Consider the following 14022-nt stretch of genomic DNA (forward strand, 5'->3'; position numbering starts at 1 on the left):
TAATTACTAATACTCATTTATCCCGATTACGATCTCATTAACCCATGGCTGGCATGGCCAAGCATGTTAAGGCGTTCGATTCATAATCCGAGAGTCGCGGGTTGGAATCCTGGTCGCACCAACCCTCCCAACCGTAGGGGCGTTATAAGGTGACGCTCACTCCCACTATTCGTTGGTAAAAGAGTAGCCCAAGAGTTGACGGTTGGTGGTGATGACTAGCAGCCTTCCCTCTAGTCTTATACTGCTAAATTAGGGACGGCTAGCGCAGATAGCTTTCGAGTAGCTTTGCGCGAAATTCAAAAACAAAAAAATAACCCCTGACTGAACCATCTACCCAGTTGAGAAACATTGGTGTATTTTCGGTCTCAAAACTTCGTGATGGCGTGAATGATTGATTCATGATGAAAACGTGTTGTTGTTGACACACGTCGTGTAATTTTATATTAAGCCTATCACTTTAACCTTTGTTTCTCAGTTATTTACTTTAATCGAAATACGTTCATTTCTTACTAATTGTTATTTACTTTTTACGGTTACGAACCACCACCGGTTAAGAGGGAAAACATACTGGCTCTATAACAGGACTAATTCCGGTTAGAACTAAACACGAGTCGCTTAGCTGCGCGTGAGATCATGCTAAACTAAAAATGAAGTATTGCAGTTAGGCGTGATGTAATATAATAGCGATTAGCGTTATATTCATAAATATATGTTTTTATAACGTTTCCAAAGCTCTGAAGGAAAAAGCAGTTGATGCATCAACGTTTGTGGTCTTGTGTGAAAAAGTATTGCAAAGAACACGTACATTACTACGTAACATTTTCTAGGGCACACTGAACCTATTTTTTGATGAAAATCCTGATCCTGTATCTTTTTAATATACAGAAATCAAAACCTAACACTAAAGAAGTGTGAATAGGGTGTTTTTGTTTCACTAGTACAAAATTTATAATTGTAATTATTTTTGCCAGTATTTGATATCTTCATTTTTCTTTCTTTTTACCAGTATGAATAACTGCGCATAATACCTAACCGAATGACCTTTTCTAAGAAAGATTTAATTTCAAAAATTCTTAAACACATTTTTGGGCCACTAATGATTGATAAATAACTTTTACCCCATATTTTTATGGCCAAACCAAAATAATACTAAAAACAGCGTTTAATGGTATGTTCATTATTTATATTTGCACACAAATATTATTATTAGACCAATCACGAATAACAAAGCCGTTTTCAATCATGAACCGCCAGGTTTTATAAGAATGTGTAGTAAATTAACAAATGTTTTCCCATAACTAGTGGTTTCTTTGTGGTGGTCTATGAACAGAATGTTTACGTCTGCCTGCAGTCTAAACAACGTTAACAATGGTGTAATACTGGATACTGAACAACATAGTGAATAAGTTCAAAGTTAGGAATGATTCATGCGTACACACAAATAGTGCGACAATACCAAAGCATACATATTTATTTCATAATTTCGATCTTTATACATTACTTCCATCAAAATAAACTATGTTAACAAGGATATGCAATCACCCCAGGATTGTTAATGATATACAAGTGTGAGGGACGCATTTATCTAATTATCAAGCACATCTCACGGGAAGTGTACATAAACCATTTTTGATATATCGTAAACATGCACACATATATAAATATTTATAGCCATGAACACAGCAAGGTTCACAAATAGTGACTATTTACATTTAAAAATAAATGCACAAAATATACTTAAATTTTGAAAATCACAAATATAAAAACTATAATTGAATTAACAAGTTATTGGGCCAAACCTCGTAAATTTGTCTAAAATATTTTTCTTTACTTTTTATACTTCTGAGTAATTGCAATAATAGACATTATCAAATTTAAAAAATATGTGAACTTGTTTTTCTTTTCATATTCAAAATGACTCAATGTTGAACGTACGCTCACACTGACTTCATATTTATTCCATTTAGAATCCTTTTAATAAAAGCCAATAATTGTTATAATTTGCTTATTAGGTTAGTTTTTATTTGTATTCATACAATATATCACCAATTTTTATTGCATACAATTTAACATCCATGCATGCCATGATGACTATAGAAACATTACAACTTTGAGTGATTCTTACATAGCTTTCAAACTAGTTTTGCAATATACATCTGTGTGTGTTCACAATATATTACTGGATTTCAAGATCAATGGATACCTTCCATGTTTCTGAAATCAGTAAGTCTAAAATAACAGGCTTAATTTAGAGGAAGCTTTTAATTAGCTTTGACGAAATCGTTTAACGTATTATTTTTAATATGGATCTATTTATGAAACATACTATCTAAATCACATAACAGAAATTCTCATAATATTAGACCTTATAAACGAAGTTCATGAAAAGTGTACGTTGGCTTTGTAGTAACTTAGGCTTAGAAGATATGATCGAACACGCTCTACATTCAACCTTACAAAAATACGGTGTAACCCATAAATGCCATTTCGTAAAATGTGTTCTTCGTTTTAAGAGATTTTTCTTAAAGTTATTAACCATCAAAACAAAACCTCCTAAAACGAAGAACACATTTGAGGTATAAGTCTATATCCCAAATAACTTGACCAACGAAAATAAATTTTAACACTAAAACGAATTTCTAATATTCCGTTTACTGAAACACATTAACCTCATGGTTAGAATATATCTTAAGACTGACTAAACAAGTTTTATTCTCGTTTCACAAGAAATAAAACTATATATTTGAAAAAAAAAAAAAAATGTAAGTGATACAGTGTATTGATACGTTCGGATCAAAATAGCAAACACCATGAATACTGAATGAGAAAATGTGAATTTAAAACTCCATTCAGGTAGAAAAGTCTATCATTACCAGAGTATATATACACATTTACGACGTCTCAGGCACGTGACTTTTTAAGATATAGCTCATTAAGTTAAGCATATACATCAGTTTTATTAAAAAATTATTCTATTTTCTTTTTATTCTTTTAATCACCGAGTTTAAACATTCAACAAATTCGGTTAGAAGATAAATTACAAATTTTAATTATACAGACAATGTTGACGTCAAATAAAGTTCAATTTTGCGAAAGGAGCGAATCTCATTAGTTACCTTCTCTTTGAAGAAAAAATAGCCACATTTATATTCTGTGAAGAGACGTGTTTCTAAACGTCTGATAATATTATAAAACTAGAGAAAGGAAGCCTCAGTAATTCACAATGACGTTGCGCGTCACACAATTATTGACTCGCAAAGTTATTCGAGAATACTTTTTTTTCAGTTTGAGGAAGATTGGAGAATAAAGCATCATATCGTTACAAAAGACTGATTCAAAGTACACAAATATCCATAAAAATATTGTTTTATATCAGATCTAAAATAATTTATTTCATCTTAACTGCTACATTTAAAAATTTAGTAGTGATAAAAATGAACATCCTCTGAAAGTTTTTTTTCTTTTGATTGACCCTGAAACTATATATTACATATAATAGCCACCATTGTTGCAAGTTGATCGACCCAGAGAACACGATACGTCTATAGTTTCATTCTAACTATAATTACTGTAACTTTAACCCATAACGAATTCAACCATGTATGGTTATATATTTAAATTTTTTTATTGAGCACGGAACATAATTATAACAATATTCATATGTCAAATTCAGACCTTTTGAATATAGCAGAGATTTCCATGGAGATAAATATTCCGCTTTTTATTAAATAATTTACTAATAGCTTAATAAACGCACAAGTTGCACGACGTGGCAGAAAAGTAGACAAAGAACATCACCACTTGAGACCATCTACACTTTAAGTTAAACCTCAATGCTGTTTAGATTTTAAACTAACCGCCAGTATAGTTTTGAAGTTCTCTCGGCACCGTCTAGTTTCTAAACCAACTTTCTGTAACAAACTAAATTGTTGTTTGTTACCCTGCTCCACGATAACTCTTGACGACTTATTTAAAATTAATCCTTCTTCGACAATTTTATTTTTTTATTGTTATTTTGAAATAACTGAGTGCGGAAACTCAATGCATGAGCAAAATACGCCGCCTTATAGTTTGATATTTATTTGTAGTTAGAGCAACAACCGCAGGTAATTAATTGGTTTGTAGTTATTTCTTTTACAGCAGCCATATTGAGCTATTTGCTGTGTCCATATCGGGGTATTGAACTCTGGATTTTAACGTCATAAGCCTGTAAAATTATCGTTAATCCCCTGGGGGACTGGTTTATAATACCACAACAGATGACAATTTTAATCAGAGTAATATTAAAGGCAAAAACCTAAGCAGGAAATTGTTTCTTAATTGACGCTTTACATTTTTATTCGTGAACCACACTACAGGAACCAACTAATACATCTTGTAATGATTAGATATACTGGTACGAGTCCCCCGAATTGTCTTAATTCCCTGATATCTCGTGAACTAAGGAATAGTTACTAGTTATATAACCCATAACAATTATCCAACTATCAGTGTTAATTTAATTACACACAGTACATCTAACACATGTCGGAGAAGCTGTAAAAGTGACGACGCTTAATACCTTGTAATTTAAACAATCAGAACTCCTGCCACTGCTTCACGGAAAATACAAGGATAAGAATGTTTCTACAAGGGTTGTAGATATTAAAACCAAATAAATTATTATTCTCTTTTACTACAGCATGTTGTATTCATATTTTCTTTCTTCGGTTATGTTTTATATATATACACACATATGAAGCATTTAAAACAAGACACTTAAATATCAGTTGTTTTTATGTAATGTTTCCGCATAACTTCGGTCTTAAAACTTGACACATTATATACTTAAGTTCTATACCTGTAAAAACATCACTGAATATGAATCTCGTGAAGCTTGTTCGCTTATTAAGCTATCAATAAACGACAATGGAGTACAAAGAGAGCATGTTCGGTAGAAAAATATCCGCACATTTTTATATTAAAAAAAATTTAGAAATATAGTTTAAGTATAGAAAAAAAATCACCCCTTATTTGTATATTAGTAACTGACAAAACAAAAAATACGTCTGTCAGTTACTTTTCTGCAAATTACAAGATAGAACGAACCTTCAATTGAGGCAGGCCCCGTGATATCCGATATTTCGATTTATGAGTACAAAAAATAATTTAAATTAGAAAAAAATCATTTAAAATGATTTTTAAAAATCTAGGGAAATGCTTTACGTATGTCTTACGACTTGAACTTTATTTCTACACCTAAGAGAAACAAACATTCAACCCACTATTAGCTAATAGGACATCTTCCAAGGATATTTTATCAATCAACAAGCGCATCCTAGTTTTCGTAATGCATTATTTGTTTTACAGCTAGAGGTCAGAAATACTATTATCTGTTACAATTTAAAGCAAATTAGTGGTTTAAAATTCATTTATCTAACAGTATAAATTTCTACTGTAATTTAAAGTCTATTATTTAAACCAGTTAACAATCGGTCTATATTAGTACGTTTAGCTGACAAAATTTCTAATTAAATAACAGTCAAGTGCCATTGTGCTGTTATATATATATAACTAAAATCGAGCATAAAATTACGTAAAGAGTGGAGTGTGATTAAAATCATTCAATTTCTTTTTGGTGTAATAGTATACATATTAATAATTAATGAATCACATTTTGCAAACATACAAATTCTAGTCTTTAATTGGTCTTTACTGTTTTTCATACTGTTTTAAAGTTAACACTTAGCTTTAACTGTCAATCTTACGAGTATTTTAAAGACAGTATCTTATATCAGTACAAATTAAGTTACGTTTCCATGATAAATTCCAAATGAAATATTTTTCCATTTACTACTTTAACAATACACTTACAGTTCTTTCATGAGGTCCATGGTGAATATAGTTCTGATGTCTCTTATACTAATCAGACAAAAATCTACAGTACCTGAAATAAGACATTCTTTTCGAGATTTAAATAAATAAAAAACAAAACAAAACAGATTACACAAGAAACTTGTATTCCACATTAAATAAAATGGATAATTCTGTAGTAGAACAAAAAAGTTAAATGATTGCAGCAGTTCTTATACAAATACAATAAAATTATATTCAAACAAGATTAATCATATTAAAGAAAATCACATGATCTAGAATATAAGCTAGTTATTGAAACTATACACATTTACATAACATAAGCAGAGAACTTATTTGCAAGACTTTTTCATATGAAATCACTAAAAATTTGAATGAATCATTTGCAAATAAGTGACAAAATAAAAACTTGTTTCTGATAATATCATCTTAGTTTGTGAAAAACATAACTGCATGTTGAAAAAGTTAAAACAATCTCACAATGTGGTTTTGTGAATATTAGTCAGATAACTCTCATTTTTTTGTACATAATTAAATTATTTGTATTCTTCACAGTTAAAACTTATGAATTTTGTAACATGTTTTTATAGTACTATTATGAAAGTTTTCTGGGAAACACTCTTTACAAATCACTGATCCTGGCATTGAAAAATTAACTTATAAACAATATCAAATAGAAGAAAAACGTGTTTGAGATACAACAATAAATTGGCTTTCCAATATTGACACCACCAGAAACACTGACCATATTATGAAGACCCTTGCAGTATTTTTTAAAATGATTTGTAATATAGTTTGTTCTCAAAAACAACAACAAATAAAAAAATATTGATCTCCATATCCAGAAATCTTTACACAGAGAACATAAATGGGAATACAATAATATATCTCTTTTATCTTTGGCTTAATATTTTCAGAATTATTTTACTAAAGTACTTATGGCAAATTACTATTCAACAACAAATTTTAAAAAGTTAATTCTTCATTCATTAGATTTGTTTTTGTTCATCACTGACATTTTTGAATATCATGAACCAATTCCTTATTAAAATTCTCAGTGACTGAAAAGTGGAGAAAACTTATTAATTTACAGTAATTATAGGTTGAATTTCATCCTTTTGTTTAAACACACTTTTCAATGAAATAAATCACGAATTTGTATGCGTTCACATAATCAAGTCACTAGAAAAATGATTACATGCAAGCTCAGATTAAAGAAATTAAATGCAACAAAAAACAACTCAATACATACTTTACATTTTATCTTCCACAAATTTGAGGAAACTCAGTTTCTAATTTAAGTATTTTTGTCCTATGCATGATAAACAACTTCACACACAATGCATGACATAAACAGTAAAAATAATTCCAATGCTTTAAATACACAGCTTGTATTATAACAAACATAATGATAAGAAAACTGTATTTAACTAATACCAGTAATTTTAGACCACTCCACTTATACATTTATAAATAATGAGGTTCACAGTTGTATTATAAGAGTGGTTTCATAAGTTTAATTGTAAAAACAAAAACAATATTTTCTTTTAAAAATATATATGTAATGAAATTAACTGCCATATTTTACAGTTGAGATAAAAACCCTACATTGAAAGAAAATACAGACAAATTAAAACACTGAGGCTTGTAATAGATCATAACCAAAATTATTCTAATGCTATAAACATATAAAAAATTGATTTACAATAACACTGTTTCCAATAAATAGATAATACTACAAGATTAGACAGAAAAGACATCTCATTGTGAAATACAATTTAATTAATTGAAAATAAAACTGAAAAATCTATCTTGGACAACAGGTATGCAAAAGACTGATACATTAATAATTAACACATTTAACCATCTTAAATTAGGCCTGTTAAAGTTCTTTCTAAAATTATGTTATCTGGTTGCTGAAACATCAGAAACTGATATAAAGCCAAATAAGAGTTCAAAATGAAACTTTATAAATTATGAATAAGAAAATAAAATGCATTCTTTCTGAAGATAATGCTGCTTCTAAGCCTTTTATAATACAGTACTATAAAGTATGTTAAAAATATTTTAGCAAAACTTATTTGCTTTCAACATGTTCTCCCCACAAAATGTGGAGATTTTAACATGTTTATTGAAAATAATTAGGCATCCTGTGTTATCCTAAAAGACAACCCTATATATCAATGACTAGGTATCTGCACCTCTTAAGTACACACTTGAGGATGTGAGGTTGAAACAACCACAAGCTTTAATCGAGTACCTAGGAATGACGTTTCCCACCTGACACCTAATAACTTACCTCAACACTTATAAACCAAGTCTCATTGCTAAGATACACAATTTTTGCAAAATTCTATGGAACATTTACAATCATATTTGTTACTTGCATGGTCTACACTCACATGAGAAAATATTATGGTTTCCTTTCTTCTCTAAACACACAACATCTTTACTTGTAGGTAACTGTACAGACTTATTTAACCCAAGCAAAAGATGACTTGCAATCGCTTACACATCTGTGCTACTACGGAATGTACAGAAATTGACTTAAGTGATGAAAACTAGCTGTTCTAAGAGAAATTTTGTAGAATTCAGTGCACCATTTTGTTTCTCTATAATACATAATAAATGTTATAATACATTATAAATGATAAAAGTTTTATTTTAACCAAAACAAATGTTTTCTTGGTTCAAACTTATTTTTACAGGAAGAAAAATCTAATTGATTAACTGATGTAAACAGAGGGATACTAGATATTTTGCTAAGCAACTATACATATGAAATGGTCTTTAAATTACATTCTACTTAAAGATAAGACGCTTATTATATCCGAGTCAAGAATGCCATTATATCAGTATTTTGTTGGATGCTTTTTAAAGTCTGTTCTTATTATGAAAGTGTATGATTTCTATTCCTTTATTTGTATTAGACTATTTCAATATTCACAAAATTAAACTGGCCCATTATAACTACATATGTTGTTGCACAAACTAAGTCATCTACCTAACAGTGAAAGCTAATGTTATCTATAACAAAACATTATATATTTTTTTTCCACTTTTTTCTTTGTACTGTTTTTGTAATTTAACACAAGAATGGTGTAATAGTGCAAAATGTCCCTAACAAACACTTTCTCCTATGAGATCAAAATTAAATGCAAGAAACAGAATTTACTGGGAACAATGCAGAGTTTTATGCAACATAAATATGCTTGATATTCTTCAGAGAAGTATACAAAATTTTTTTCCTTCCATTACTGAATAACTAACTAAAAATTAGTTCATTAAATGAGTGCCTTTGGTTTGAGCTTAAAATTAAAATCTTGAGAATTTATATGATAGTTTGAAACATCATACTATGAAAAATTATATCTAGCAAGAGATTTCTTAAATTGTAAAGAAATTTTTACTTTTAAGTGATTATAACTCCCTCTGTACACAATAAAATGCTACAGAACCCTCACAGGTCAGCTTGTAAGTACATCTTTGTTTCTACTAATTTTATGATTATTGACAAACTAACTTAAACAGCAGAATGGTAAAAGTGCATTAAGTGAAAATGCTGACTTTAATCACATAAAAAATACTTTCAAATTAAATGCATGTGTAACAACAAGTACAAAATAGACCTGAATGGCAACATGAAATAAATTAAACCTGAATCCTTCAAGTAATACTAATAAAACACTATAATTGCAGTGATGTTTTGAAACCACAGAATCAAACACACTAAATGCTACTAGATGCACAGGTCACTAAAACCACAGAAATTACTACAAACAGCAATTGCCATATTTTTGAATTTCTATGATACAGATACATGAACTAAATGCCTAACGATGGAAAAATAATTGAAAATGAAAATATATATTGTATGTTTTTGATTAATAAATAAAATGAATAATTCTACGAATTAAGGAATAATGAGCAATTCCTAAATCACATACGTTCTTTTAAATTTAACTAGTCAGTTCAATTAGATACGTGCAACAATAAAACATTTAAGCAAACAACTCAAATTAGAAATAGAAACTAACTCAATTACTGATCTAATACAACATAAGAACAAAAGCAAAGTCAGCAAGAAGTGGCAGTTGACAACACTTATATGTATCACACCCAGTGCTATAGCTTCAAACAGAGAAGAAATTTTCACATCCAGTTTTGAGTTTCTCTCTCCTAATCCTTGAGGAGCTTTGTGGCTTTCTGGTTAGCAATAGTTATCCGTGATTCATTTGACTGTGCCTGGAATGTGATACAGAATTTGGGAAAATATCACTTCATCAGCTTATGAGCCTTCTTGTTAGCACCTTCAATACGCATTTCATTTGATCCTGCCTGTAGAATTTTGGGAGAACAACAACAAAAAAAAAAAGGATGATGCAACTAAAACCAAAACCTTTCCAAACATAATGAAGAATAAAACAGCCTATAAAAAACAAACAAAAAACTTCATGTGTCTCAGAAAAAATTTATTCAGCTGTATTTGAATAAAGTTCAATGGGCATGCAGAGGCAAATATGAGAACGAAAGAGGAAGATAATAAGGTTTAAGAATTAACAAGCACAAACCATCATTGTATGTCATTAAATGTAAAATAAACTTATTACAAACAACTGCATACATGCAACACATTACAATTAATACAGAAACTGAAAGAAAAAAAAATCAACCATGAGCTGGAAAACCAATAGAAAAATATTAATACATATGGAAAATAATTAACAGAGAAAATAAAACCTTAACAAGCAGGGATGTTAAATATAAGTGTTTTGTATACACTCTTCATATTGCCCCTTTAAAGCAAACATTAATATCACATCATATATGAAGTGCATTTTTGATTGATAAATATATTTAAAAGGTTTCTTTGTTTCCAGAAATTCTTCCCTCCCCCCAAAAAATTATAATAATTACTATGATATTTTACAATGTACTGTTATTATAAAATCCTAGTTTATTTTTAACATAATTTCTGTTGTGTACAGATTTAAGATTTACTGGAATTATTTTACAAAAATTAAGAAAAACTAAAAAAATATATACAAGATAGAAAGATTTGTTTCTAAAATATTCATAACAAAACTGAGTACAATACCAGGAAGTATTTAGAGCAAAAAAATTTCAGAGACTTTCATAACTATTCTTATGTGTAGCTAAATGGTTCAAGTTTTAATATGTAAAGGAAATACTTATTTCTTTTATAATTGTAGTTACAATGTTGCAAACTTTGGTTTCAAGTAAATGCAATACCAAGTTTGTTTTTTGTTTACACAACTTCAACTGAAGTCTAGTTTACACACTACCTGTCACCAAGTACAGAAAATGCAAAACAGAAAATAGCTTAAAACATGTTCTTCACTAGCAGGATCCTCAAGTTTAACATGATTATGCATACTACAGCATATATTGCATAAACTTCTGTCATCAAGTACAGAAAATGCAAAAAAGAAAATAACTTAAAGCACGTTCTTCACTCATAGGGTTCTCAAGTTTAACATAATTATGGGTACTGCAACATACATTGCATAATTCATATATGACCACAAAATCAGTAGTTGATTGCATAACCATAGTCTGAATTTCTGGACTCAGTAACGTTGTTCATTGTTACTGGTCAATAATGATTTAGTTCGTTACTTGACAAGTGGTGCCTCATGGACAGTTAGTCTGATTAATGGCTGGTCAAAAGATTTCTAAAGTCTAAAAGTGCATTTTTTTGCTACTTCATAAAAGTGTTTAATTGCAGATGGTGGACTTTGTACATTATGTATATATCTTCTAAAATGTTAAGTTACTTTTTCTTTTAGTTAAGATCTGCATAATGTTTCTTGCATAATCAGCAATTCTTTGGCATATATTTTCAAATACTTGGTTGCATAATTAAAATTTTATTTACTACATAAAACTGGAGCCTTGTTTGTGAAACATACTGAAAAAAAATGACAACACACTGGGAGAATATTAACTTTCAAAGATAAATCAGTGGTTGTTAAAAGTTACTGCTTAAAATGACCTATAAAAACAGATTTACATCATGCAGACATACCTTCTGATTAATTCTGGTTAACTGATGGTTCTGGGAATCAATCTCACTTCCCATATCAATAGCCATGTTTCGAAGATTTCCAATTACTGTGCCTACCTGTTGCATATTTTCCTCCATTTCCTCTTCGTGAGCATCATTTGTTATTCTAAGACAATAAAACATTTTACTAATTTATTTAAATTTCTATGCTAGCAACATAAAATAATTATTGAAAAAATAAAGCATTTCTTTTTGATTTAATCACTTCTGTTAGACACTAAACCAAAGTGTTAGTTTTACCTTTCTGGGTAATAGAGCAAAACAATGCTTATACTTTAGGATCAATAACATTTTCCTCTTCCACTTTTAATGTAAACTATTTATTTATTTTTACGAGATTTTAAGATCTTGTAATTTTATTAATCCAAACATTTCTAATAAAGTAATCTTTATTGAGATGTCCAGATGGTCACTGAATACAACAGACATTCTACTGATAATAATTGTAATTTAGTAAAATGTAAATGTGTAAACTAGAAATTGTGAATATGCAAGTGATAACCACACAGAAACTTTATGTACAATGAATTTATCAACACACTGTTAATAATTATGCAATTTAAATTATAAATTATATCACAATCTTTACATGGTACCAAGTCTTGAACTTGGATTTGCTTTCTTGTATAAATAAATATACATTAATGCTGCTGATCATTCTATGATTCTTCATTTTGGAACACTATGATTTGACACAACTGTAGGAAAAATCACTCTGATGACCTCAAACATCGCTTTTTGTGAAGGCCTTTAACAGAAATATTGTCATAAACTGAAACCACTATGAGTGCATGTGTTTCTGGTGGGCAATTATCTTTGAATGTCCTGTTCTAATTGACCCTTACTTGGCATAAAGTGATGTAAAAATTACTGAATATCTGTAGAAAATGCATGTTTTTTCATAAAACAATACCTATTTAGAATTGGAATGAGAATATATAGATTGTTGATGAAATGTGTCATTGTGAAGGTATTTCTGTATTAAAAATTATCTACACTGTAAATAACCTAGGACTGTTAAAGTGTGGACTAATGAAGTCTTGATATAAATAAACACCTATATCAGTCATACTATTTTACTCATTACAAGCACATGCACTCACATAAATGAGCCATAATACTCAACAAAAAAATAAACACAGGAAATATTACAGTAAAAATCCTTTACAACACAGAAAACAGGACTTAAACATTATTTCTCACCGTAACTAGCTGATAATTTGTATGCTTTACAGAAATGGTGCACTACTTTCAAGTGTATACAGGATTTTTTAAAAGTTTATTTCTGATTCTCCTTGGCCTTATTGGTCAATATTTGTATGCTACGTTCCTCACTGACAATATTAAGCCTAAAATTTGTACTTATGCAAGATGAAAATATGATCATTATAAAATGTAACAGCAACATGCAAAATACAATGCTACAATATACAAAACTCCAAGGAATATGTCAAGTATCAAATTAACTTCAAATGCACATATATATAGCATTAAAATCTGTGATTACCACATTATTCCAGAAAAATTACAACAGTCATATGTGACTTACAGTCTTTAAAGCTAAATCTGGTCAAAGTTCCCTTTAATAATCATCGTGTTGGCCATTAGTTAATTCTTTGACATGACACCAAACAATAATGCAAAATTTCTTGAAACCCTAAGAGTTCTTTTTATCTCTAATACGTATTTTTTTAAATATTAACATCCAACAACTGATAATTATATTATTAACAAAAGAGGAGCTGGGAAACCATAACTCTTGGTCTTAGAATTTTCAGGAAAATATACAAACCGTTATAAAATATTTGAGACAATGTTTTTTAGTGTGACATAGCTGTTCAAAAAGAGCATGTACAAGGCAAATTACAACTGTGGGCTTCAAGTCTTCAAAGTTAACATGTACTATTATGATAAATGCTAAAATTTTACTTTATCAGCATTACAAAACAAGGTGGTGCTTGCTATTAAGTTGGTGCAAGTAATAACTAAAATATTAAAGAAACTTATCTTCACCAATTTCTGGAGTAATTGATATGAGAAAACTGGGATGTTTGACGTTGTTCAATATGCAAGATGCACCC

The 14022-nt window shown here is 29.5% G+C and overlaps 1 protein-coding gene across 5 annotated transcripts in view; it reads right to left on the bottom strand.

The window, feature by feature from the left end:
* Window positions 1–8277: 8277 nt before the first annotated feature.
* Window positions 8278–14022, bottom strand: part of LOC143251762 (synaptosomal-associated protein 25-like) — a 41188-nt gene continuing 35443 nt past the window's right edge. For 3 of the 5 annotated variants that reach the window (XM_076503008.1, XM_076503016.1, XM_076503036.1), the window contains exons 7-8: window positions 11903–12047; window positions 9883–10098 (exon numbers count right to left, since the gene is read on the bottom strand). In XM_076503008.1, coding sequence (XP_076359123.1) covers window positions 10033–10098; window positions 11903–12047 — 211 coding nt within the window. In that variant the 3' untranslated portion in view covers window positions 9883–10032. Of the gene's footprint in view, window positions 10192–11902; window positions 12048–14022 lie in introns of all 5 variants that reach the window. The other 2 variants (XM_076503022.1, XM_076503028.1) reach the window with 1 other exon arrangement.

The sequence above is a fragment of the Tachypleus tridentatus genome, chromosome 1 (genome assembly GCF_004210375.1).
Source record: "Tachypleus tridentatus isolate NWPU-2018 chromosome 1, ASM421037v1, whole genome shotgun sequence".
Taxonomy (NCBI): Eukaryota; Metazoa; Arthropoda; class Merostomata; order Xiphosura; family Limulidae; genus Tachypleus; species Tachypleus tridentatus.